Consider the following 26330-nt stretch of genomic DNA (forward strand, 5'->3'; position numbering starts at 1 on the left):
GCCATGCTGTTTTGCTGTTATCGTGCAAGCGCAGGGAAGCTGTGTGACAACAAAACATGGTATACAGGAATATACTTTTTGTAGTTTCAGTCCCCCCTGGTGTTGTCATAGAGGCATAGCATGGAGTGGATAATCTTTTTTACCATTTGTATGTTTTAGAATTGAAATCTTGATACATTAACATTTTAGCATGACATCACTAATAGACACTAACCACGCATAAACAAACTCTCTCTGCTCCCTTCTCTCTCCAGGAGTCCCAATGCCATCCATGCAGGATGGTAGAGGCAACCCAGCCAAGGTGGGCGAGGGTCTGGCTTTCAGAGGATCAATCACTCAGGTAATGGATGGGTGAAATTACTTTTGAGGTGGACACATGGTAGAACGTGTGCATGGCTGAAGATGATAATGACAGTCACTAGCTGAATGTGTGCCTACTACACTACAGCGTTGGTCATATATGTGAGAATGATATGTGTTTTGCATTACTTCTCACGTCTTTGCTCTCTCTCTAACAGGGCACACCAGCCCTGCCCCAGTCCAGCATTGCTGCTGACCTCCTGAAGGGCACAATCACCAAGCTGGCCACAGAGGACCTGAGCAGCCCAGACAAGAACAGGGGAGAGCAGCTGGCTAAAGCTCACGTCATCTACGAGGGCAAGATTGGCCACATCCTTTCCTATGATGGTAAGCTCTCTTGTAATTATTCAAATACCAAACCACTGTTGTGTCTTGTCTTTACCAAGCTTGCATATCTGAACATGAATGTTGGTGAATCTCCCCAAAGCTATCAAGAACCCCAGGGAAGCCACCCGCAGCCCCAGAGCAAGCCATGAGCTGAAGCGCAATTACGACATGATGGAGGGACCCATGGGCAGAGGACACCCTGGCAGGGAGGGAGCCCCGTTCGAGGGTACGGCTTGTGTGTTTATAAATATATGTGTACTGGTCCAAGCTTTCTGTATCAGGAGTGTGACGGCAGCTGTGTGTTTCTCAGGGTTGATTAGCAGAGCCCTGCCCAGAGAAGGTCTCCATGGAGATTCTAAGGAGAGGCTGATGACTGGATCCATCATGCAAGGTAGCTAATCTTAAAACTCACAAATTTCCATAGCTCATTGTTAATAGTGGTATCAAACCATAATGAGGGAAGCTTAAAATACTTTTTCCAATTCTCTACAGGGACACCCAGAACCTCTGCGGAGGCCTATGAAGAGAGCATCAAATATGGGAAACAGATAAAGCGAGAGAGCCCGCCTATCCGCTCTTTTGAGGGGGGTATTGGCAAGGGCAAGCCCTATGAGGGAGTGAATACTATCAAAGAGATGGGCCGCTCCATTCACGAGATCCCCCGACAAGACCAGTCCGGCCAGGACAGCCGCAAGACCCCTGACATGTCAGACAGGAGAGTTATGGACGGCTCCATATCTCAGGTAAGGCAGTGTGTGAGTTTACCTGGGCTGCAACTAATGAATATGCTGTTATCAGTTAATCGGGCAATTATTATATCAATGAATCTTAATCTAAATGACTAATTTACAATAAAAAAACTAAAGATAATTAACATGAGTTTTCATGTAGAGTATCATTATAGCCACACTACATTTCAGCTAGGGCTGGGCGATATATCAATATTATATCGATATCGTGATATGAGACTAGATATCGTCTTATATTTTGGATATCGTAATATCGTGATATGGCATAAGTGTCTTTTCCTGGTTTTAAAGGCTGCATTACAGTAATGTGATGTCAGTGACTGTTCTAGCTGTTCTATTTTTTGCCTTTACCCACTTAGTCATTATATCCACATTACTGATGATTATTTATCAAAAATCTCATTGTGTAAATATTTTGTGAAAGCAAACCAATAGTCATCCCTACAATTTTGTCAATATCGATATTGAGGTATTTGGTCAAAAATATTGTGATATTTGATTTTGTCCATATCGCCCAGCCCTACTTACAACTGAACATGTAGCCCACTTCGTAGAAAATACCGAGATATATATCGTGTATCGTCATTCAGCCTAAAAATACAGAGATATGATTTTTGGTCCATATCGCCCAGCCCTAATTTCAGCATATTATTGCCTGTGTCTATACTCAAGTAAGATACTACTTTATGTCTATCACTAGCTACATTTAGCTTATAGTTCAGTGTATAGACCTACCCAACTATTGTAGCACCTAACCCTAACCCATTGACTTCAGCAACCAGGATGCACCATATTATTTGTTTGCAGTATTCTCATGCTTTGGATGCTCTGGGTCAGAGATTCTTGGCATTCAGATGTACTCTGAGTTTGGCATGCCGCAGCCATGTTCAAAACAAAAACAATGCTTTGAATATGAATATACAAAATCAACGAATATACATAACATCAATGATGACATCATTTCAGTTTTCAGAGTCTGATCAGTGATGAAGTCAGTCACCGCAAACAATTAACCGTTCTCTCTGTTTACCAGATTCACCCTCTGAACCAGCCTACTATCAAGCACAATGTCAAGTCCCTAATCACCAGTCCCAGTAAGCTCCCCCACACCATGCCCCAGCTGGAGGCCATGGAGCGAGCCAAGTACGAGGAGAGCAAGGCGATGGCGGAGCGTGTGCGTCACACTTCCGTGGTCAACTCCACCACCTCTGTCCTGCGTTCCACGCACCAGGAGGCCAACAAATCCCAGCTTAGCCCAGGCATGTATGAGGATGCCAACGCTCGCAGGACCCCTGTTAACTACAGCACCAACCCTGTGTCCAGAGGATCACCCATGCTGGGACGTGCTCCAGAGGGTATATTTCATAATCCCCCTTTAATCACCAACTGTAGACTTGTTTTCAGCCATCCAGTACTACAGTATTTTGATTGTAGGGTTAGACAAGATTTAATTAGACACTTAGGTCATCTTATTTGTGTGAATAACCATATTAGAAATAACACGTTGTTGTGGGGACAGGTGAATGCACTTTCCTGTTTTTGCTTTCTGTGATAGATATGCTTTCAAGATTGAGGTATCATTTAAGTAACCAATAACTAATTAGCTTGAAATCTTGGTTTGTTTTTCTCTCCTACGAAGGAGCTATGAGCTCTGGGAAGTCTGTACCACATGAGAGGAAGAGTGCCATGACTCCCACCCAAAGGGACAGTGTCCCAGCCAAGTCTCCAGTGTCGGGGGGCGACCCTGTAGCCTCCCACAGCCCCTTCGACCCCCACCACCGGCCTGTGGTCCCTGGAGAAGTGTACCGAGCCCACCTGCCCCCACACCTTGACCCCGCCCTGCCCTTCCACAGAGTCCTGGATCCCGGTACACTACCTAAACCCTGCCGCCCCTTTACACCTTTTCCACTGACAGAACAATAATGGCCTTGATTCTGAGTAAATTGATGAGAGCAGCTCAGGCCCTCTAATTCATAGGCACTACATGTCCAGTGTCTTTTTTCAGCTATTGACGTCAGTAGTGGCGATCAGTATCTGTGAGCCTTCTGTTCATATGTTTGGTATGTTTTTTTTTTGTTTTTTTTTCCTGTCTTCTGTAGCGGCTTACATGTTCCCCAGGCAGCCGTCCCCAACAGGCTACCACAACACCTACCAGCTGTACACCATGGAGAACACACGGCAGACCATCCTGAACGATTATATCACTTCCCAGCAGATGCAAGTCATCCCACGGCCCGACGTGGCCCGGGGCTTGTCGCCACGGGAACAGCCCATTGCTATCCCTTACCCAGCCGGAGCTCGAGGTACGGCCCTCCACCAGCTGACCCTCTCTTGCCTGCAACAGCAGGCGAGAGAGAGGCCATGGGTGGGAGGGGCTGTAGTGTGCAGACTGTGTGCTTGTGAAGTAGTGGCTACCTTTTCCAGACGCCCAGAAGCAAATGACCCAGACAAATTTGCCGATTTGCTCTACACATTGGGGCTGCAACTGATTCGGCTTCTGCTCCATTCGTCAATTGGATATGGTCATACAAACCTCCATTTGCTGAGTGGTTGCCTTTTACAAGTTGACCACTATTCCACCCTCTTTGCAGCCCTGTTGCTTACTTACCAATTTGTAATTGGGAGCACTAACAGATGAAGGTGATGTGTATACGGTGTTCATACATTCAGAAATTGATGGATCGGTTCTTGTTGTTCACCGTTGGCCCTTTGCTTCTGTCTGTAAAAGGGATTATTGATCTAGCCCAGATGCCTCCAACTATCCTGTTGCCTCACCCTGGGGGAACAGGTACTCCCACTTTGGAACGCATCGCCTACCTCCCCGGAGCTCAGCCCCCTTTCCCTCCTAGGGCTTTCAACCCAGCCTCCATATCGCCAGGTGAGGACCCCCTGCCTTCCCCATCCCTACACCCCGTGTCCCCTTCTCTCCCTTGCCAAGATCTCCATGTTCCCTCACACCTCCTGCTTAAGCACGCAGCCCTGCACTGCCCCGAGGTCTGAGAGGTCAGTGCTGCGTGTCCACAGACAGACCAAGTCAAAGCGTATCAGTCTCACCCCAACCTAAAAACAAGAAGGGAAAGATTTCTCACAAAATGGCCACCGACTGTGGCAGGGCACAGGGAACTTTGAATGTCAAGATGTGCTTTTTTTTATTTTACAGGGTGTCTGCAGGCCCTGAAAATGAATACAATTTACTAAAGCAAACCTTAAATTCAGTTGAGGTCTTAAACATGTTTGGATTTTGTTTTTTTACAGTGAGAAATTTGTCACACAAACATATGACTGTATTTTCACATTTCAGTTGCAAAATTGATCTTATATTTCATTCTAATCGGCCTTAAAAAGTCCTAAATATAACATTATGAAACTTGCACCCACCCTGTTTTATAAGTAATGTGAATTTATTTTTAGGAACATAAGCAACTAAAGTGGCAGCACTGTAGAACCCTGTGTGGTCTGCCGCACTAATGGTTTCATCTGAAACTGTAATATTGGTAATATTCCTAAAACGGAACCTAATTTCAGGGAAAAGATGGCGGTTGGCATCCTGGTGTGACGGTTTCAGACCTCGTCAGTAAGCCCGTACATCACTGGCTTAACCCATCCTGAACCCTCTGTGTGTGTGATGTCTGTCGTTTTTGTCCTCAGGCCATCCAGCCCACCTTGCAGCCTCCGCCGCTGTTGGCGTGGAGAGGGAACGGGAGAGGGAGAGGGAGCGCGACCGGGAACAACGGGAGAAAGAGAGGGAAAAGGAGAGGGAAAGGGAGCATCGCGAGAGGGAGCGGGAGCACAGAGAACGAGAGCGGGAGCGGGCAGTAGCCGCCGCCAATGAATACATGCGTGGAGGTGAGTTGGTTTGTTGCTATTTAAAACAGTTGTATAGATTAAGGATGTGAATCCCTCAACTCAAATGCATCACATTAAGTCTGTGTGTTAAGTGTGAAAAAGCTAAGAACAATTATCCGAGCAACCGCAGTCTACAGAAATCATGATGTTTTTGACAGCTCCAAACAAGATTGAATGAGTGATTACTTCTAAGTCATTGCATTGAGCCGTGAAGTCCCACATCACATGAATGCAGCATAAGATGAATGCAGCATACCTCTGATTCATTGCTCCTTAGCTGCAAATTTTCACACAACTCTTTAATCGTCTGCAAATGAATAATTTCTCTGCCGCTATTACTGTGCATGGACTGCTGAGACAACACATATACTTGGGCATTTTATATTGAAGCACATTGTTGTGTAACCAGTGCTTCTTGTGTGTGTGGTTCAGGTCCGGAGCAGCCAGGCCGGCCGGGGAGTCGTGGTTATCTGCGCTCCCCCTCCCCCTCTGTCAGACCACAGGAAGGAGTGGTTCAGCAGCGACCCAGCATCTTCCAAGGCACCAACAGCAAGAGTGTCATCACCTCTCTCATGTGAGCGTAAACCTACTCTTGCCCTACTCACCCTTGTGATGGTATATGTTTGTTAGTATGTGTGTGTTCATTTGTGCATGGGGGTTTGTCCTCAATTCATATACATGATTGAATGGGCAATTTTAATTTGCTTTAAAAGCTCAGTCTACTAGACTTCAGAAGCGTCACACACACAATGCAAACCCATGTTTTTAGAAATATCTCTGATGCATTAATCTCATATCAACCCCTCTCTTCATTTCCTCTTCAGGCCCCCATCGGCGGTAGCAGCAGCGTCGACAGCGGCGCAGGCTAGCTCTCGCTACAGCACTGCGGCTGACGCTCTGGCTGCTCTGGTGGACGCTGCAGCCTCTGCCCCGCAGATGGATGTGGCCAAGGTGAAGGAGGGCAAACACGACCGGGAGGACGACATGTCCTCATCGGCCGCGGCTCGGCGAGCAGTTGGTCTGGCCGATCAGCAGCAGCAGGAGGCAGACAGACGCTCCATGCAGTCACCATACGGCTCTATGTCTCTGCCAGGGGGTAAGCCCCACCCGGCTTATGCCGAGGGCCCTGGCATGGGGAGCAAGGAAAAGGGCCCCCAAACCAAGTCCCGCATTGAAGAGGAGCTTCGCACCCGTGGAAAGACGACCATCACGGCCGCCAACTTCATTGACGTCATCATCACACGGCAGATAGCTTCGGACAAAGACTCCAGAGAGAGAGGCTCCCAGAGCTCCGACTCTTCTAGCAGCTGTAAGTCTGTTAGATACACATTAGATTAGGAAATAGTTTAGCCTCATTAGAACTTCACATAAGAGCGTTGGGACATCAATATCATGAGTTAGCTGAGTGGACAACAGTAATATGAGTTAACTCTTGGATGCATTTTCCTTTTTTTTTTTTTTTTTTAAAGAGTACTATGTATAACATAACCTTGATAATCATGTCCTTTTCTCAGTACTGATGGTAACTGTTTCCATACTTGTCCTGCAGTGTCGTCCAGTCGATATGAGAACCCCAGTGGAGGAGCCATCGAGGTGATCAGCCCCGCCAATTCCCCAGTCCAACCCCAACAGGACAAACCAGAAGACAGACAACCACAGGCAGCAGGTGAGGACACACAAATTCAGTTTGGGCATATAAATTCTTGTGAAGAATAGATTTTTATCAGGTTCAGTTGAGCTTTACAACCAAAGATTCTGTACTTAACATCAGAGATAACATATAACACTGATGAGACAGGTTCAGCTGTGAAAGGCTGATTGAATGTAGCTGTATCCAGGCTAAATTTAGCTGTTAGTGAAGTGGAGTAAGCATACCAGAACTTGAATGACTTGCCAACCCACTGACCTTGTCATCTGACTATGGCAGACACCATTCCTCTGCACCAGTCTAGTCACCAGACTGTTGTGAAGTTATTCCTGTCAGCTGTGAGCAAATGTAGATCAGTTACTGTTGGCATACAGTCTAGCAGCTCCTCCCCTTCTCACCCCTCCACACATCCAGACTGCCTCTGCCTTAAGTTCACCAGTGCTCTGTCTCATGTCAATCCCCAGCTGCTGGCATGCGTGCCTTTGACATGAGTCGTTACCGGCCGCAAGGGGAGCCACTGCAGCCCGGCCCCCAGCAGCCCCCCTCCTCCCAGGCTGACAGCTACTCCCAGGTCCCCAAGACCCACCGGGTCATGACCTTGGCAGACCACATCTCGGTAGGAAATACTGGAGCACAAAATAACTCGCACCTGAAGCAGGGATGCAATACATTACAGAATCACCCAGTACATCCACCTAACCAACCTGGTTTTGTTGTCCCTCTCCCTCATGCAGCATATCATAACCCAGGACTTCGCCCGGAATCAGGACCCTCCTCCGGCCTCCTCCTCCTCTGCCACATTCCAGGGCGGGGTGCCACCCGTGTCCTCGTCAGGTCGGGCCAAGGTGCCCAGCCGCTACAGCCCAGAGAATCAGGCCCAGGCCCAGCACCACCAGAGACCCTCCAGCAGGGTTTCCCCAGAGAACGCCCCTGACAAGCCCAGAACCAGGTAGGCCAGCCGGCCAGTTAAACCCTCAAACAGTAACAGAATGAGTCTGATTTAGATTTTTATCTTTTTAACACCCAACAACTTTCCCCGTCTACTTTCCTCCCTGTCTAGGCCTGGAAAGTCTCCAGAGCGAGGAGGCAGGCCGATGGAGAACTATGAGCCCATCTCTCCTCCCCAGAGCTACCAGGGCATGGACAAACAGGAGGCTCCACCCCAGAGGCGAGAGACTGAAAACCCTGAGACCAGGTACAGGATCTACATACTATGGACTCTCATGTACTCAAATTAAACTTTCCACTAATGCAGGTTTGAAGCTTTCAGCTCAAGGAGGCAGTATTACATCTGATTATAGTGTAAAAGTTGATTCAGAATCCGTTTTGATCTTGCATTCATATTTTACATTTTAGGTATTTAGTTGACACTCTTATCCAGAGGAACTGTGTAAGGCGTAGATCTATAGTGCCTTTATGATCTTCCTGTGGCGATAGAATAATCAGTAATGTAAGATTAGATGTAGAGAAGTGCTAGGAAAAGAAAAGAAGAGCTAAGGAGAGGGATAGAAGAGGATTTTTCAGCCTCTGACATCCATTTCGCTTCCTCATGCAGCAGCACCTCTTACAAGTGTGTTAATGTACCTGCAGTATATATTGTGAAGATTCAACACTTTTATTTCCTATTGAAAACCCATAAGGTTTCCTATTACTTGGCCTAGGTAACACCCTGATGTTTGATCCCCAGCTGTGTAAGACAGTAAATCACATTCTTATATGGGTACTTTTGGCTTGGCACTGGTGTTGAATACCCACAGGCAGAATGTGCCTCCCTGTCAGCTGCGTCTTGTTTGGCATCCCAGCAGGGTGGAAAGTGGGGAGCGCTGCCAGTGGCCGGCTGCCCCATTCACCCTTCTGCCGTGTGACTCCTAACCTTGTGCCCTTTCTCTGGTTTCAGGAGTGACTCTCGTTCCCCGGGGAGCGTCAGCTACCTGCCCTCCTTCTTCACCAAGCTGGAGAACACCTCCCCCATGGTGAAATCCAAGAAGCAGGAGATCTTTCGTAAGTTGAACTCCTCCTCTGGTGTCGGTGATTCTGATGTTGGTAAGTGGGTCTCTTCTTATCCTCTTCCTTCTAACGCGCATGAGTTGATGGAACTAACACAGCGTTGTGTTAATATGTATGCATGCAAGACATGCTCGCTGAATTCATTAATTGTTTCTAATTTTTTTAAGTCAGTAAATTGCAACTGATTAAGTGTGTGGTAACTTTGCAACTTTACTTGCCCTCCCATTCTTTAATTCATTTTTTGTTTCTCAGACATTTTGTTTCTGAACGACTGATAATTGTGTCTTTCAGGAAATGCGCAACCAGGCACAGAGATCTTCAACTTGCCTGCTGTTACCAGCTCCAGTAAGTAGTACCGAAGCTCAATCTGACTCCAAATACTCCACTTTACTTGATGTCTCCTCCCTCATGGTAAGCTTTGTCGCGTTGTAATCTATAGGCAGCGTCAACCCTAGGAATCACTCCTTCAGCGACCCAGCTAGTAACCTGGGCCTGGAGGACATCATCCGCAAGGCCTTGATGGGCAACTTGGAGGAGAGACAGGATGAGCACCAGGGGCCTCAGCATGGAAGCAACAACACACCCAGCACAGGCAGTGACGCCCGCCAGGAGGCCAACCCATCACCTAGTATGGGTGAGGGATTAATCACACAACACACAGCCTCAGCCTCACAGGAGTTCAGAGGGATCGCAAATTCAACATGTTGCTGATCTTCACATTCTGCCAACAGGGAAGCAGAAACTGCAGAGCAAAGCCAACAGCCGGAAATCCAAGTCGCCTAACCTGGGTCAGGCGTACGCGGGAGGGGAGCGTCCCTCCTCAGTGTCCTCCGTCCACTCCGAGGGAGATTACCACAGACAAGCCCCAGCCTGGGCCTGGGAGGACCGACCCTCGTCCGCAGGTGAGCCATCCAACCCCTTCTGTCACAAGAACTGGATCCCGCCAAAATCAAAGAAGGGGAAAACCTGGATGCCGTTTCTCATGTAACATATCTAATTTCATCTTCTCCTCCCAATCCCAGGCTCCATGCAGTTCCCTTACAACCCGCTGACCATGCGCATGCTGAGCAGCACACCACCCACATCCATAGCCTCCCCCTCCATACAGAGCCAGCAGCAGCAGCAGCTGCAGGCAGGAGCCCCGGTGGCGCAGCAGCGGGTGTGGGAGAGGGAGCCCCTGCTGTCGGAGCAGTACGAGACCCTGTCAGACAGCGACGACTGAGCCCCGCCCGCTACAGCCCCATACCAGAAAGAGAGGCCTGCGTTCAGGCTGGTCTGTTCACCCCCCCTCCCCCAGAACTAACCTCACTCACTGGTGAGTGTGGGAAATAGAGGGGGTGGCGTCACTTTTTTGGTGCTATGGCGCCCCCTGGCTGTTTGCTGAGAGGAAAAGCAGCAGCTTATGACAGGCTGGGCCCTTCAGAACAAGACTCCCTTTTTGGTCCAGAAGCACTGGCCCAGCCTGTCGGGGGAGGGGAAAAACTGATGAGAGGATGACATGAGCTGTAGTAAAGATGAAGAACTTATTATGTAAAAAGAAATGACATAAGAGACAATTTCTGAATTTTGTTTGATTTCTGTAAAGATATACCTTGTCTTTAAGAAAATCATTGTATGTAAATAGAGTAACCTTTTGCAGTGTTTTTCTTAACTTGATTATTTCTTATTTTAATGTTGCTTTTAAATCGATCCACTTTAAATGGGAAGAGGAGGGGTGTAATCTTTAATATCACAGTTGGTCTCTCCCAGTCCATCCCCCCCCCCCCCCCCCCCCTCTTTTACCATAGTGAAGCTAAGAGAGACTCAGACCTGTGGTTTGTACTTGACAGTGAGTGGAGCACAGAGATAGCGCAGGCCCCCTGCCCGCCATCCACCAAGCACCACCAGAGCCTGAACATTGTGGACATTAGAGGATGAAACAAACACAGAAGCTAACATTTCATATAACATTGTGATTTGATGCCCGTCTTCGCAACACTGCAGAGATGACGCATGGATTGTAACAATATCAGATGGTAAAGGAAAATTTTTGTCACCCCTGTCTAGACAGAGAAATGTCTTTGGAAAAAGTTGTGAACACTGGTGTCAGAGCAGAAAGGTGAAGAGTCTGTTATAAGCTTAATATTGCCGAAGACGATATTCTTATGACTACTTCTGGGCCCCGTGTCGACCTGAATTATGAAAGTGAGCCAATTTTTTTTTTTTTTTTTGGATGAAGCTGACCACGGTGTGTCACCTGTAGCTGTCTCTCTCTACGGTTTCCAACCTGCACGGAATGATCTGCTCTGCAACCTTGTCATGGTAAATAAGTACGTCAGGAACTTTTTTTTAGAGAGGTTTTGCCATGCCTTGTGGCTTGAGAAAGAAGGCAGCTTTAACTAATTTTCTCAGAGATATACGTTGGTGTTTGATGTTTGTATTTGTTTGTTTCTGTAGTCCCTCTATTTTTTTTTTGATACTGTCCTGACAGAAATCTGAACTCAGTGTAATTTGTCTTTCCGTTAGACAAAAAGGCAAAACTAACCAAACATAAAGAATGGTCTGCACCATTGTTGCACTTTTTTGCTTTGTAGCTTTTGACAACAAAAAGCATACTACCTGTCGTGTAACTTATTCAGCCTCCAGCACAGGAGTATACTAAGATGTGCTTTAACTTTTCCCACCACTCACGGAAATCTGGATGTTTTGAGTTCCTGTCTTCTCTTGTAGCTGGTACATAATTTTGTAGCGTGACACTTGCATCACAGTCTGAATTTTAGTGTATGGTACCGTTAAATGTTTAGGAGTTTGCTGTCATGGCTATTCGATACCATGCTCTTAATCTCTGCTCTCATTATATCCTGGGTTTATATAAATTGTTTCCATCAACAGGCATGAAGCCTTCGAGTATGAATTATACTAGGTCAACATTAATAATGGCAGTAACGTTCCTTTGCAAGTCGTTTTCAGATATGTGAAACCATACCATGTTTTGGCTTTCTTCGCTTTTGCTTCACTCAATAACAAATCCAATCTGCTCTGAACTTGATATTTCCTTTCTTCTTTTCATTTTGATTTTGAATCATTTGTCATAGCTCATGTTCAGATTTTTATTTTCTATCATTTTCAACATCGATGTTATTCATCCTGTTTTGATGGGATGTTATGTGTTTACAAAGGCAATGACAAAAAAAGTTTACAAACTTGAATCTTAAAGAATCCGAAATGAAGCCGAAAAAGAATTGGAGCATCTTTTCAGCTCTCTATCAAACACACAGTGGTGACTTTTTTTGTCTTTTTGAAATTGAGACTTGAAAACCCATGTATCCTATGATGTTGAAATGCAATGTTTGTATCGCACAATGTCTCTTAGTAGTCTATTACAAGAGTTCAGACCAATCAAATAAAGTGGATCAGTTCTCCACCTCTGAAAAATGTGCAAATATACATCTTCTTATTGACTACTGATTGATTTTATTTTCCCCACCATGTGTAACAAAGTAGACTATGCACTGTGTATAATTCTCAGTTATTCAGATGCACCGCTTCTTTAAACCGGTATCAATTAGTTTTTGAATTATATAGTCTGGGTCATGGCTCAGGCCACAATGTTAGAAAATCACTTTCCATTAATAACGCCACCTAGTGGTAGATGTCACATAAACCAAATTTCAAGTGACTTCAGTCGTTGAATGCTCATACAGTTTTCTACCTTTTAAATACTACGCAATAAAAGTGCTTAGCAACTATCAACATTCTGGTAATAAGACAGTATCATCGTCTGTGGTCATGTATTTTGTGTTTCACAATGGGTCTTTTCTCTACGATTTTACTGGTAATAAATGTCTAAATGTTCTGATCGACTATATTCAACATGATTACCAAAGTTTAACTTTCAGAGAGTCCAGTGTCAAGCCTCTATCACATGTAGTGGAACACAGAAAGGTGAAAGATGCAATTAACTTAAGATGTTTGTAAAACAACAGGATTACGGACAACCCTTATGAGCAAGAGTGTACACATGTAAAATAGTCGACAGGAGGCATGAGCCTTGGGAGTGTTTTCAACTCTGTTAATGAAATGGTGATTCACAAACTGACGTCCAATTATGTTGGGAAGTATTTATTATATATATATTTGTCGGGGAGGAAAAATGCCATCTGTGCAAGACAAACCACTAAATGAGATTATTTGAAGAATGAGCAGGCTACACCTTCCATGATTTTATTATCAGTAAAATGTATCTCCATCTGAAATAACGTCTCGTGTGCACAGGTGCTGTGTAGCAGGTTTACTTAGTTTTCTTCAAGTGAGTAGTCTAAGATCAATTGGTAGCGAGACTGCAATTTGTAGTATTTGTAGTACTGTAGTTCGCACGGTTGCGGGGAGACGCAGCCCGTCTCCTGCCTGTAGCAGACCATACTGAGGGCGGAGACCCCATGCCTTCTGGTAAACACGGTAACTTGCAGTATTTTGTTACTCTTGGGGACTTCTATTTTGTGGAGGAAACAGAAGTTTTCAAACCGGAAGTCGTAATACTGCGCTTGCATCCCCATTGGCCAGAAAAACTGCCGGTAAATCTCAACGACTTCCTGAAACAAACGGTCTGAGATGCGTTCATTTTTACCTGCAGTGGCTGAACAGCTTTTCCAAGATATCCAGAAAACATACCATGAAACGTCCCAAAGTAAGACGAGAACGGTGAAGGGAGGGGAAACTAATAGTAAACGCCTGGTCAAATTACATCAGCTGTTGCATTATATTACCAACAGCGGGTAGTAGTGGGATGTCAAAACTTCGTTTAACGTTAACTGACGTTATCCTAGGTTAGGAAGGACTAGATATTTTGATATTTTTTTCAACAATAGAAATGCAACTAGTATGACTATGTATGATAGCATAACACACATATATATATATATACACAGTATATATATGACATAAGAGTAACATGTCCAAATATTGTCGTTTCTTCGTGTGTATTATGTGATGTAGTTTCATATTTGGGCCGTAGGTATCGCTGCTGCTCCACGGTTCTGCCGTTAGCAGTTCTAGTCCGTGGACTCTTGTCATAGGAAGAACTGAGCATAGACAGGCTTATTTTACAAACCTGAAAAGATTGGTGGTAGTTTGAAGACACCAACATAATGACACATGTCACTGTCGATGGCTGTAAAAACAACAACAACAACAACAACAACATGTTATTATATTCATCACTGGGATGTGCAGCGCTCTGTTTTGCTGTCATGTCATGACAAGGCAGGTAATGTCAGATCAGTTGTGTCAGGCAGGAGCAAAAATTCTAAGAGGGGACTGTTATTTCACTAAAAACTTACTTCAAAGGGGCCATAAATGTTTGTGTAATTTAATCCATTATTTATACCAGAAATTGTTTCTTTTCAAAACCTAAATCCCAATAGTGCTTGCTATTCCTCAGTGGACATGTATAAGTATTGTTCAGTGGCTTTGATGCCCTAACTTGGGTAATTTCTTAACCTGGCAAATAGAAAAACACACTCCCATTTACAGCAGTGGCTTTGGGGAAGAGCTGGTTTCATTTGTACTGAATCCACACCTAGGGAGTACACAATACAGCAGTCTTGTACAGTTGACACTGGGCAGCAGCTGGGGCTTTAGTGCCTTGCTCAAGGCCGTCAAACAAACAACCTGCAGATTTGAACCCGCAACCGTAGGCCACCAGCTCCCATCTCTAACCATTAGGCTACTGCTGCCTCACTAGGTACAACAGAGACTGTTGGGAAGATCAAGTGTACAGGCACGCATGTCTAGGCATAGTTCTCCAGTGGCTCATAAACATTTAATCTGAAGCAAAGACAAAACAATACTCCCTATAGATGGAGAGTAAGGGTTGTCTCAGTGTGTTTGCATAGCAGACATATCTGTCTGCGAATGTGTGAGTCTCCCTCCTTTAAACAGATCCTATATTTTCTAAGTACACGTTTAATTAATCAGGTTCCTTAAGGCAGAAAGCATTTGATTGGTGTTTTCTTTTGTCATATTTAGTTAGGCTACTTCCCTAAGGCAGCTGGTGTTTTATTAGTGTTTCTTCTGTTATACTGTGATCTCTGAACCTCTTCAAAAAAGTAAAGTCTGCTTAGCTGACCCTAAGAGGTTTGGATGGGAAATTGCTAATTAAAGTTTCATTAATCTTATCTCTATGGATTTATTGTAATCTTGCCAAAATACATGAACACACATTTCAAGAAAGTAATTTTATTTTATTTCCTTTTCTTGCAGTCCCTGATGACCTGCTCATTGCGTAAGTATTAATCCTCTGATTCCTGTTCCCCATGCCGCCTTTAATTAACCCACCGTCAAAACTATTTATCAGTAGTGTTGAAAACTATCCCACTGATGACATATTTAGCTTGCAGTCATAAAAAGCTCTTTGACTTGTGCCCTGATTTGAAGACCATCTATTAATGTTGTTGTGATCCAAATAAAAAGGTCTGCACGTCACCGAGTCTGAGTGGGTGTTAAGTGCAGAAACCACAGTGAGGAGGACTAACGTGCCCTTTTTACAGTCTGGGCTTCCCAAAGTGACGTAGTACAGAGACACAATGCCATGGTGCTACTCTACTTGTCTTTATTGAGGCGTTTCCTGGCACAGTGGTTTGTTAGCGAGAGCGGAGGGGTGCTACCTGCGTGGGTCAACATGACCACATCCTGTCTGTTAGTCAGGAGGCGTCTGGTTCCTGGGGCTGTTGATCATATTCTCTGGTCATTAGACATCGTGCTTTTTTAGGGTTTTCCCCTACTTTGTCTCCTCTCCATCTTATTGGCTATTAGAGTAGTTTAGATACAGTTCGTTTGTCCTGTTGGGGTTGCTGCTCATACTGTTCATACCATGTGCTGTGCCTTTCTGTTGGCTTTATGGTTAGCAGTCTCGTAGTCTGTAGTGTTGCTAAATGGGCAAAGCAAACTGTGGTGGGGCAAGTCTATTGGGGCGACTGATAGTTGACACGCAAGAATTGTCCCACCAAACTGATTTGGCTGTCTCACTCACAGACTCTTGTATGCTTTTTTGGCAGTACTGCTGCTGTAAATAACTCTGCGTGGTTAATCGTTAACTGTTAAAGGAAACTCCAACCTAAAACACTTAGAAACTTACAAAACAGGTATTTCGGGGATGCAATGAACATTGAAATGCATTGAAATTGATGATATGTAACAGTGTAAGAGTATTTGAGAATGGATTTTTCATTTAACTTCCACTTGCTTGGTCCTGCTTACCCATACGAGTATTGCAATCTCTGCTACCTGCATAACTAATTATTTTCCATGATACATGGTGTGAATGTATTTATTTCTCTCCCTCCCCTCTTACATTGGTAGTTCTTTCTCATGTCTTCCAGGCTGAGGTTTGTCTTCGGGCCGTGTGCGCTGCAGGCCTTGGACCTGGTGGACCGGAACTCCGTCACCTGCATGTTGTCTCCCAGCGGGCGGAAAGCCTTCCAGGTCTGCCGTGCACTTCCTAAGAAGAATATTCCTATGTACACAATTTATATCCTGCAGATTAATGGCGTGCATTCTAATATTAGATCAATACCTCAATGTCTACATTTTTCCAGAGTAAATTCATTACCAACTTGCCAGAGGTAGTATTCTTCTTCTTCTAAGTTGCACTATTAGGCGTCAGGATTTGCTGCCCCATTAACTAGCTGAATGCATGTTAACACTGTTCTCTGACCCCTGGAAACCTACTTTTATTCATGTGTCAGAAATCAGCTGTGTTCTTCACACCATAATATCTTGTTGACATCCTCATCCTTTTTTTAATATATCTGCCATCAACATGTGGCCCCTGCTAAATGCCTCAAAGTGATCATTGACACAATCAGTCCCAGTAGTTTATCTCTAAAGATGCTGCGGTTCTACTTAAGAAACCTAATCTAGATCTCTCCCCAAAGCCGTTATTCTACCAAACGTTTCAGAGAAAGTGGTTTAAAATCAGCCGATCTTGTGTGAGTCATTTAAGATCAATGTTCTGTGCCATTTAGTGTAAAAGCAGTCCGATTATAGTATTTACCCTGGCTTCTAATGGCCTGCGTGGTATTCAGAATTCCTAACCAAGAAAAGGATTGAATGGATCTCATTTAAAAGAATAGATATAAAATAAATTATATGGGGCATGGTCTACACACACACACACACACACACACACACACATAAAAATATGTGTACAGTGAATGCCAACCTACTGAGTGCATTATAACTTATATGTATAAAAGAGACACTGAGAGGTGGACACTTAAGACACTAAGAGCACAAGAACATAATAAGAGGTGTGACCTAACTTGCAGGGATTTTCTGTTTTACATTTTCAATACATTTGTTAGCTATCTTGTAACATCTCATCCACTGATCCTTTGGGACGTATCAAGCTCCTTGATATGGCCCTTTTGATTATTTTGATACCCTCCCCCGAGAAGAAGTACCATGGCCCATCATTATGTAAAATAACTTTTTTGGAAAGCACTTAATAGATACAATATCTTATTTACTATTATCGTATTACTTTTTATCCCAACGCAAAAAAGGACTTCATTCACCCTGTCCCCAGCATTACAATGTAACCTCAGTGAGACGTAGAAGGACTTGTGGTGGAGGAATCAAGGTCCGTCCACCAAGGTTGTGGTTATCGTGACCCAAATTTCCTGTAAACTCCTTCAGGCCCCTGCGAAAGCAGTTTTATAAAAGGAACTGCAGAATACAATGCAGCCACGTACAGACATGAATCCTGTTTCTGTTTGGTCACAATTCAGTTGGCGATTCCTTAATTGTTTCACTTCATTCCCTCAAGGCTCTCTGACATTTGTGGTCCAACAGTTATTGGAAATGATTATTAGTCTATTTAGAGATCTCCTTCTTTTCTAAGCTGTGGCTCATACACTGGAAAACTTTTTTTCCTATTTCATTATGGTCTCTGGTTTTCCTGAGAACAAATATAGTGGAGAACAACGGACATATAAAATGTTCCTGATTTAGTTTAGTTATTGGTTATGTTTTAGGGCCAGTTTGAATGTTAACATTGAGAATGTATTATGTGATTGGGTTTAGGTTATTGTGTGTGTGATCATAGGAAATTATACTGATGGTTGACTATATGAGTGCAGGTGTAGTAGGCTATTAGGTGTAGTATTAAGGTTTAAAGGGAAATGTATGTTGGTTTTTCCATACTGAAATATATTTTTGATATCTGAGTTTTTGAAAGAAAGCTCCACAGCCATGTTGGTTATTCTGAAGTCATGGTATGTGTCCTCGGTAAAATACAGTAGTCCTCATGTAACGGCTGCCTCCTTTTGGCGCGTGAGTTAGCGTGAATAGAGATTGAAGTTGGTACTGTTCAGGAAGAGAAATTACTGTAAAAAGAAAGTTTCGAGGCATGTGAGTATTTTATGGGTAGTAATGAGTAACCAGTGCATGGATTTCTGTTCAGATCCTTCCCAGTTAGAGTCTTCCTTGGTCGCCCCTGAAGCTTTCCACCTACTGTACCTCCAGAGGTACATGCACTCCACTTTTGGGAATAGTGGCACTATATCATGCAGTAATACACATGCCCTCACAAAGAGGGTTTTCAAGAACACATTAATAATTGCATAATGTTATTATTTTTCTTCAATATACATTTTGAAAACAAAGAGTTTGTATCTGTGATGTTTTGATGAGCAGTTGTGGGGCAAGTCTGTTTTATGTCGAAGCAGTTAGGGATGCATCGAGTGAGGCAGTTTACACAGTGACTCTTCAGTCAAAAGCTATTTCAGAGCCATGCCACAAATATTTAACTTACACTGGTCTAATTCTCCACTTTTATATTTGACAGTGAGTGCTTTAGTGGGCAGCTGTTGTCAGCCAAGCTCTTCCCGCACTCAGTAACTCATTTAGCTTTTCTGTCTTCCATGTGGAAATCTGTTAAATCAAGGATAAGGCTGGTCGTAAGACAATATTTAGGCTTTATCTCATCATACCTGTTCCCTGACTTCAGGTTAATGGCCGTCTGTAAGTATCCGTGAAGGACAGGAGGTTAAGATGCCATTCTGAGGATCAAGGGTCAAGTGTTGACAGAGATGGCCTGAAGCCTCAGGTTGGAGGGCTGGATTTATTCTTCAGCGCCATATTTGGGCAGTATGTGATAGCACTGCAGGTTTTAGAAGAACCTTGTTTAGGCTACATGAAGCTGTGGAATGGAGTGAAGGTCATTAGGCAGAGTTAAGTGTTCAGAAAGCTAAAATATATTCTGTCTTTATACTTCATACATGGTCAGGCACATGCATTCTGAACTGTACTATCAAATAAAATATGTTAGATCAATATCAACAAGGAAATTACAACATTTTGTACTCATTATGCAAATTTGATAGATGCGTCAGTTAAGTAGTCTAAGTTTCAACAATATAAATTCTTCGTAATGCAATTGAATTTACTCCATATCAATACAACCTGGCTCAACTCTCCCAAGTTTATAAAACTTGCATTTCTGAGCATTTAATGGTTTTTATCTATCTATTATCTCAGGTTGAGAAATTATAATGCCAGAGGTACACCTGTCACGATCCAACAAACCTAACTACACAGTGTTTAACCAAACCACTTTACAGTCTGTCACACCCACAGATTCCACATCATCAACATTAGTGACAGTCATATTTGTAGAGGCATAGTTACTTTCTGTTGCTCAAGAAGGTACTCATTCCCCCTCATTTATGTTTTTTTTTGTACATTTTATTCTAGAAATGTAATTCTAAACTCCTTTTCATTTTGGATGTTTTTGTGTTAGATCTATGCTAAGTACAGTGTTCTATCTAACTGATATTCTAGATATTTATGTGAAACTGTAAACTTAAAATAAGAGTGAAATTAATTTGTGGTTCACTAATACATGATATCTGAGCCCAGGTCCTGATGTGTCAGAGATGAAGATTAATCATTTCACTCCTGCCACTACAGGACAGATTTTCCCTGTACCATTTCACCATAGACTCACATAGTAAAATAACTCAGATGATGATTGATGGTGATGATTCATTTATCTCTAGAAGCCCAGAAACTTGACTGAAATCCCAGCCTCATCGCTTGAGGACAATAAGTCATCCACTCATTGTCCACCCTGGCATCTTCAATCCAATGATCCAGTTAGAAACTTCCTGTAAGTCAGGAATAGGATGAGAGAGCATCTGTCTGTAGGATGATCTTTGACCAAACAGCTATTAGTTTGCACAATTTGAAAATCTTCAGTCCCATGTTTGTCTCAACTGAACTTTTAGACCACTTAGCGCATTGGATTTACTGGAAGCACGATGACTTCCCAGCCAGACACAACGTCAGAGGAATGCCGAAATAGCACCTGATGAATAAACTCGTTTTGTCACTTGCATCATTTCCTGTTAATATACTGGCTGGCCTCACCGTGGGACTGCACAGATTGAGTTTCTCATGCCTCTGTGGTGTATTGATCTCTACTTACCAAAGGAATGAGTAACGCATGGTGGGATTGGCTGGGATTTTTCACCCAGCCTCATTCCTAAGTTTCAGTGACCTTTTCATAGGGAATACAGGATGGCCCATTGGGGGACAGAAGCACTGAGTAGTGTAGCTTACACTGTAAGGATTGTCCAACTATATGTGTGAGGAGGCTTTCTGAATTTTGAGTCTGTTGAGAACTACTACTACTACTTAATCAAATATTATTGAGATCACTTATGAAGACAATTTGTTGTAATTTGATCCTCAAATTGAAGCAGACATTAGCAGCATAACAACTTATGTTGATTTTTGATTTAGTTGAAAATGTTCCTACTTAAAGATATATGACATGTCTTGCGCATGTTGCTGGCTTTCTATGGCATCTCATAACCCCATGTTTGGGAATCTTCAAGTTCATCTGGCGATAAAGTTGCAGGATACAGTAGAAAGATGTTTCACCATCTAGGAGTAATTTTTCTGTGCCTCAAGTCATAGATTTGACACAATTGATTAGATCCGCTCCTCTTCTCTGGCCTGTAGAGCATGAATTTCTTCCTACACGGAGGAACGGAGCAGTTGTGCTAACACTAGTCCCTGGCAGCTGAAGCGGCTCTCAAACATGTTATCGTTTCACCAATGGCACCGCTTTGACAAACCTTTTGCCGAGCAGGAATGCCAAACAAACTCTATGTGGCGCCATTCAAAAAGGATTTTTTGCCCTTAAACACCATCACAATGATTTAAAAAAACACAGCCTTGATGCGTTGCTTCTTGCTCCCAACCATAAATGTTTAGCATGTGATTAGAAGCATATGCAGTTAAAGTTTGTTGCGTCCTGTGTTCAGCTCCTTTTTATATGAGTCAGCAAAAGACTCTGAACTCAAGATAAATGCATCCAATCAGCAGCGACTGCTGATGCAAATGTATCCTGGAATAAACACATGTGCTGCTGTGTGTCTCAGTGACTTCCCACAGTTTTCCTTTTCCCTGAAGCCCTTCTTGTGGTGCGGAACCAGTGGACTGAAGGGCCATCCGAACTCCTGGCACATGATGGCTGCCCCAGAATTAGTCCCGTGAGAGCCAGCATTAACTTTCATTTATGCCATCTGCAGCAACTGAACGAGAGCACTTGATTTAGTGTCCTGTTGTGGAATCCTCGCCCTTGGGCCCCTGCCAGGTTAGCGGAGGCAGAACACCAGTTGAAGCCCACAGTTTGTGGCCTCTGTGTCGTTGCTGCTACATCTAGCCAGCTTTGCAGTTTGTGTCACATATTCTACGATGCCAGCAAAGAACAAAAAAGAGCCCTAGTGTGAGCTGGTTTTCAATGCCCTCTAGTCTTTTGAGACTTCAGCGGTCCTTGGCTGGGACTCCACCAGTTGAGTCACACTGCTGCATCTCCCTTCAAGCCCTCGTCCTGCTGTGCCTGGTGCTTCATTCACCCCTCTGCCTCACTGCGGTCTTCCAAGTCCACATAATTGTCCCTGTTGTGCCTTATTAATAATGAAGTGTCACATGTTACAAATGAGGTGTTTTGCTTTTCTAGGTCACAGGGAAAGGTAATTTACTGAGGCTCTGGAGAATAATGGAGCCTGCTCTGCCGTCTTGGGAGGCATTAGTTATTGCGGGGTGTCAAGCTAATCCACTGGCTTAATGTCCTCATGTGTCATGTGCGTGAGGGCTAGACGTAAATATCTGTCTCAAGCAGGGAATGAGTCCTAGCATACGTGGACAGGAGGCTCCGTCAACCGAGCCCATTAGGCATCGCATCTGAGTTGTTTAAAAATGCATCATCTCTGTCTTGTCTCCTCCAAATAACTAATCTGGAATGATGAAGCTGGTGAGAGCAACCTCACCTTCAACCCAACCCCAGTTCTGTCACATCTGTGAAACATTGAAGAGGGGAGGATGTACTTCGAAACATTTTTTTGATGACTTCACTGCCGCGAGCCTCTGAGCTGCGGCGTTGCTTCTTGCGAACATGAAGGATTGTGGGATGTGTCTTGACTAGTTGAGAGACCTCAGGGATGCAGCGAGTCAATAAAGGGCTTGTTTTCCTTCATATCTTTCCATGCTCTACTTTTACTGTCTCCACCGCTCCTCGGTTGCATCATACTATGAGAGAGTAGGCTGTTTAAACTGACAGGCAGTACAAACAGAATTCTTATCATACTTGTTTGATCAAACTACTTCCCCATGAAGTGACAGCCGTTCCTGTAGACGCACGTTTCTCTTGTCTTTAAATGCCTTGGCATGCTTCAGAGTCTTTCAAATTAGCTCAATACATACAAACTGCCCCGGTTTAAGGTCATCCTACCCTACCCCAAGTGCCACATATTTAAATGCACTTTGCATTAATCTGTGCTCTAATGCTCTCAGTCTCTGTATGCCTTGGATGGTGATGGTTTGTTTACTTGTTGCAGGTAATGGGCGGATCCGGTCATTTGTATACCTGCTTCATATCTTGTCACTACTGTCCGTGCCCGGCCTTCGCTTACACCGTGCTGCGGAGGAATGAAGGCCTGCTGGTGAGGCTCATACATATATATATACTTATATACATGCATTCTTATATACATTCTATATATACACACACACACACACACACAGAGACGTGACATCAGCTGGCCAGTTTCACACCCATTGTGTCTCGTCAGTCAGGCGTATTTCCTGGAGAAATAAGAAGCAGAGTTCAGAACAAGCCCACGTTGAAATGTGCGTAACAGATGTATTGTGGTCAGGTCATGTTTTTGTCTGGTCATGGAGGGGCGTCTCCCCTTTGACTGACTGCTCGTACATGAACTGTAGCTCTAAATATCTGCAACCGAGCGACCTCAGCTCCCGCCCCGAGTATCAGGAAGACTCTGTTCCCCTGAGGTTGCTGCTAAAATCAGTCTGAGAAACCGAGAGCTGTAGCCGACCATGGAGACTCCCCATTAACACATCAGCAGCGCGATACCATTCCCCATGAAACAGCACTGAAAAACAAAAGTATTCACCGCCTCATCAAATTCTCCATCGACTTTTATGGCTAGCTGTATGCTAAAATTGCTGCTGTGTTTTTTTTTTGTTTTTTTTTTAGACATGGGGGTTGTGTTTTCGTACCATTACAGCTGTGGAACAAACATTAGCGGTGCAACAGAGCTAATGTTGGATCTGACTTAAACCCAGCTATCCCATCGGAGACCCATAATCCCACAGCCAAAACCATAAGAGACATTAGAGACACCCTCCGTCCCCTGTTTGACTGGGCGACATGTTAGTGCCACAAAGCGGGGTTGACCACGCAATGGGCAGTCCTTTCCCCCTGTCGATTCAGGGGAGCTGCAGACTCCAGCATGACTTGATATGGCCAGACATCCAGATGTAGGTCAGAGAGCGGCTGGATAAAGGGGCTCTCCCTGGAACTGTAGACCGCTGTGTGCTCATGCACAGATAAGACAAGAGAAGCTAGTAAACATGCACACATGCTGCAACCCCGTTCCTGTTTCACTACACTTTCAGTTTGGCTCATTTGTGAATGACAAACACTAATTCACAGTCGTGTTATTGTGGAGGAGCGTTCATTTATAATTCATGTAATAGGCAGGGGGGCGAAAACAAGTAAATCATTAACGTGTTAATGTTGATACTAATGAAAGCCGTCTCTGAACTTGTTTAAACAAACAAATGACACATGCACATATACCCAGAACTGTAGGACCTACTTGTTATTCAACACACACACACACACACACACACATTTAGCTACTGGACTTACTTCTCATTCAGCACATGTACTCCAGTTGGAAAATCATACACACTTATTCCCGCAATCACATAATTGTTTTTGTTATATATATACTGTATATAAATGTTTATAATTTGATATAAATATTGGAAACAGTTATGCCATTTGCTCTCTGACTAATGTGTTCCAATTGCTCAGCGGAAAATTTCCATCTGGTCTGGCTTCTCCAGTCTAGTCATTTGAAATATCAGTGTAGAAGTCCGTCTAAAGTGTCACTAGGCTTCATGCACATGTAATTAATCACATTAGTGTCCCGTGCACATGCACTGAATCAGTGTCTGCTCTCTTTTCTGCCAGTGCAAGCACATCCTGGCTGCCTACCTGTGCCAGGCCATAGGTGTTACTCAGCAGGAGAGCGTGTCGGACCAGCACATGTCCATGCTGCTCAGTGGGACGGCACCCCCGTGACACCCAGATAAATACAGCACCCAGTGAGGTACGTGCATCAGTGGCAGTGTGGACCCTCCTGGATGAGTGATGTGTTGTTTTAAGCGGACACTCCGGGTCACTGCGGAGAGGAGTGGTGCATGGGAAGCCCACTGTGGGTCCCGCTCTCTCTGAAATACACCAGATGTTGCTTTATTTTATTTATTTTTTTCTTTTGGAAGAGTTCTTAATCTGTTTCCAGAGGATCAACATCTGTTCATCGAGTGTGTGCTGCATTATTTTTAGGTTCTTTTTATCTTAAGCCGCAACAAATGAGAAATGAGGAAGCTGTGAGAGGCTGCATGCTTATTTCAAAAACATTTTAAAAACATGAAAATATGTATTTTTCTCCCATGTGTCATTTGTAAATACAAATTCTGTCACGTTACCCCTCCACAGTTTGACATTTTAGGAATAAAGACTGATCTGTAACAATATAAACATTGCCTTTATTAACAAAATAATTCACCATACATACAGATTGCATCATGTTAAATAGCAGTATTGGTTTGCAGTTGTAGTTTTGTTGAGTGAAAGAAAAAATGTCCTCTGCAAAGGTAAAACATCATCTTGACCACAGTGAATTGTTTTCCTGATTAGTAACAATACTATAGCACACTGACAAAAATGTATTTTGGAATGAATGTCTTTACTTTAAATCGCAGGAAGGCAAAAGTTTGACATCAATCAATAGCTCGTAGAAAGCTTAACACCTACAGTACAGTATCTTATTTTACACATCAGTGAACAAAGACAACACAACCATTACAGTGCAGTTACAGTATAGATGTCTCCATTGGAATGTACTAGAAAGTTGGCACACTCCTGTATTTTAGCCCTTGAAGTTAGTCAGAGGTGGTGTACTGTACACAATGGCAAATGAGGGGAAATACTGAAGTAGTAGGAGCAAGTGGCCGACTTGCTGTTAAGAACACTTGTGAAACACCAACACAACAAACACCGATGAAGCACACCAACTGGAAGAGAACGCTAACCTAAAAATGTCAGTGCAATGTGTTTTCATTTGACTGTGTAGTGATGGCTCTTGTAGGTGAAGAAACACACCTTCAATTTTTGCACATACGTGGCGACACTCAAAACAAGGAAGTGGATAAGGTCTCTTCTGTGAAGCGCAGTTCTCTCCCCCGTCTTCAATGGAGAGCAAGAACTCAGCCATTTCAAAGGCTTGACAGGAACAAGCACGACAATGCAAACCGCCACACCCCCGCAGACAAGGGGAAGAGCATCTGCTGATTTAAAATTTGACTTAAAACATTTGACTGATCCACAGTATACTGTCACACTAGAAACGCACGCACCATCCCATACCAAGGAAGCACGACTTTCCCTCTCAGTCAATATTTGATTAGTGTTTCCCGTTTCACTCCTCAGAATTATCTGTTTTTCAAGTGGTTTAGAATAACGACTTCAAGTGGAGCCACTTGTCTCTCGGCCTGTGCTAGTTTAGAGGAGCGAGGTGTTTGATCAGTTAGAGTTTGATTAGAATGTGTACTAAAATCAACGTGGCATGTTTCAGAGGCTTTGCCCTTAGACTGTCCTTATGCCATCCTCTCGAATGAAACAGCATGTCCTAGTTCAGTCAGTTCTGTGGAGGCGTTCTGCGTTAGTGGGCCAGATGAGAACCTCAGGATCTCAGCTGAGGCTGTATGATGTGGGGCAGAATGGGGGGTGTGTGTGTGTGTGGGGTGGGGGG

General features: G+C 43.9%; 2 protein-coding genes across 3 annotated transcripts in view; both read left to right on the plus strand.

Annotated features, from left to right (window-relative positions):
• Positions 1 to 12351, plus strand: part of ncor1 (nuclear receptor corepressor 1) — a 69202-nt gene extending 56851 nt beyond the window's left edge. For both annotated transcript variants that reach the window (XM_071525937.1, XM_071525938.1), the window contains 21 exons: positions 255 to 340; positions 519 to 687; positions 788 to 913; positions 998 to 1078; positions 1180 to 1430; positions 2470 to 2791; positions 3076 to 3303; positions 3536 to 3739; positions 4165 to 4314; positions 5085 to 5282; positions 5715 to 5856; positions 6107 to 6591; positions 6832 to 6948; positions 7395 to 7546; positions 7665 to 7879; positions 7991 to 8125; positions 8828 to 8973; positions 9229 to 9282; positions 9377 to 9571; positions 9669 to 9839; positions 9960 to 12351. In XM_071525937.1, the coding sequence (XP_071382038.1) occupies positions 255 to 340; positions 519 to 687; positions 788 to 913; positions 998 to 1078; positions 1180 to 1430; positions 2470 to 2791; positions 3076 to 3303; positions 3536 to 3739; positions 4165 to 4314; positions 5085 to 5282; positions 5715 to 5856; positions 6107 to 6591; positions 6832 to 6948; positions 7395 to 7546; positions 7665 to 7879; positions 7991 to 8125; positions 8828 to 8973; positions 9229 to 9282; positions 9377 to 9571; positions 9669 to 9839; positions 9960 to 10159 (3827 nt within the window). In that variant the 3' untranslated portion in view covers positions 10160 to 12351. The remainder of the gene's footprint in view (positions 1 to 254; positions 341 to 518; positions 688 to 787; positions 914 to 997; positions 1079 to 1179; positions 1431 to 2469; positions 2792 to 3075; positions 3304 to 3535; positions 3740 to 4164; positions 4315 to 5084; positions 5283 to 5714; positions 5857 to 6106; positions 6592 to 6831; positions 6949 to 7394; positions 7547 to 7664; positions 7880 to 7990; positions 8126 to 8827; positions 8974 to 9228; positions 9283 to 9376; positions 9572 to 9668; positions 9840 to 9959) is intronic.
• Positions 12352 to 13517: 1166 nt separating this feature from the next.
• zswim7 (zinc finger, SWIM-type containing 7) lies at positions 13518 to 26298 on the plus strand. The gene is made up of 5 exons (XM_071525951.1): positions 13518 to 13603; positions 15178 to 15199; positions 16296 to 16398; positions 22824 to 22928; positions 24488 to 26298. Exons 1-5 carry the CDS (start codon positions 13528 to 13530, stop codon positions 24596 to 24598), a joined length of 417 nt encoding a protein of 138 aa, XP_071382052.1. The 5' UTR covers positions 13518 to 13527; the 3' UTR covers positions 24599 to 26298.
• The last annotated feature ends 32 nt before the right edge of the window (positions 26299 to 26330 follow it).

Source organism: Centroberyx affinis, unplaced genomic scaffold, assembly GCF_046629955.1.
Source record: "Centroberyx affinis isolate AG114_WGS23_722 - 3 ecotype Tasmania unplaced genomic scaffold, CSIRO-AGI_Caff_v1 ptg001368l_1, whole genome shotgun sequence".
Taxonomy (NCBI): Eukaryota; Metazoa; Chordata; class Actinopteri; order Beryciformes; family Berycidae; genus Centroberyx; species Centroberyx affinis.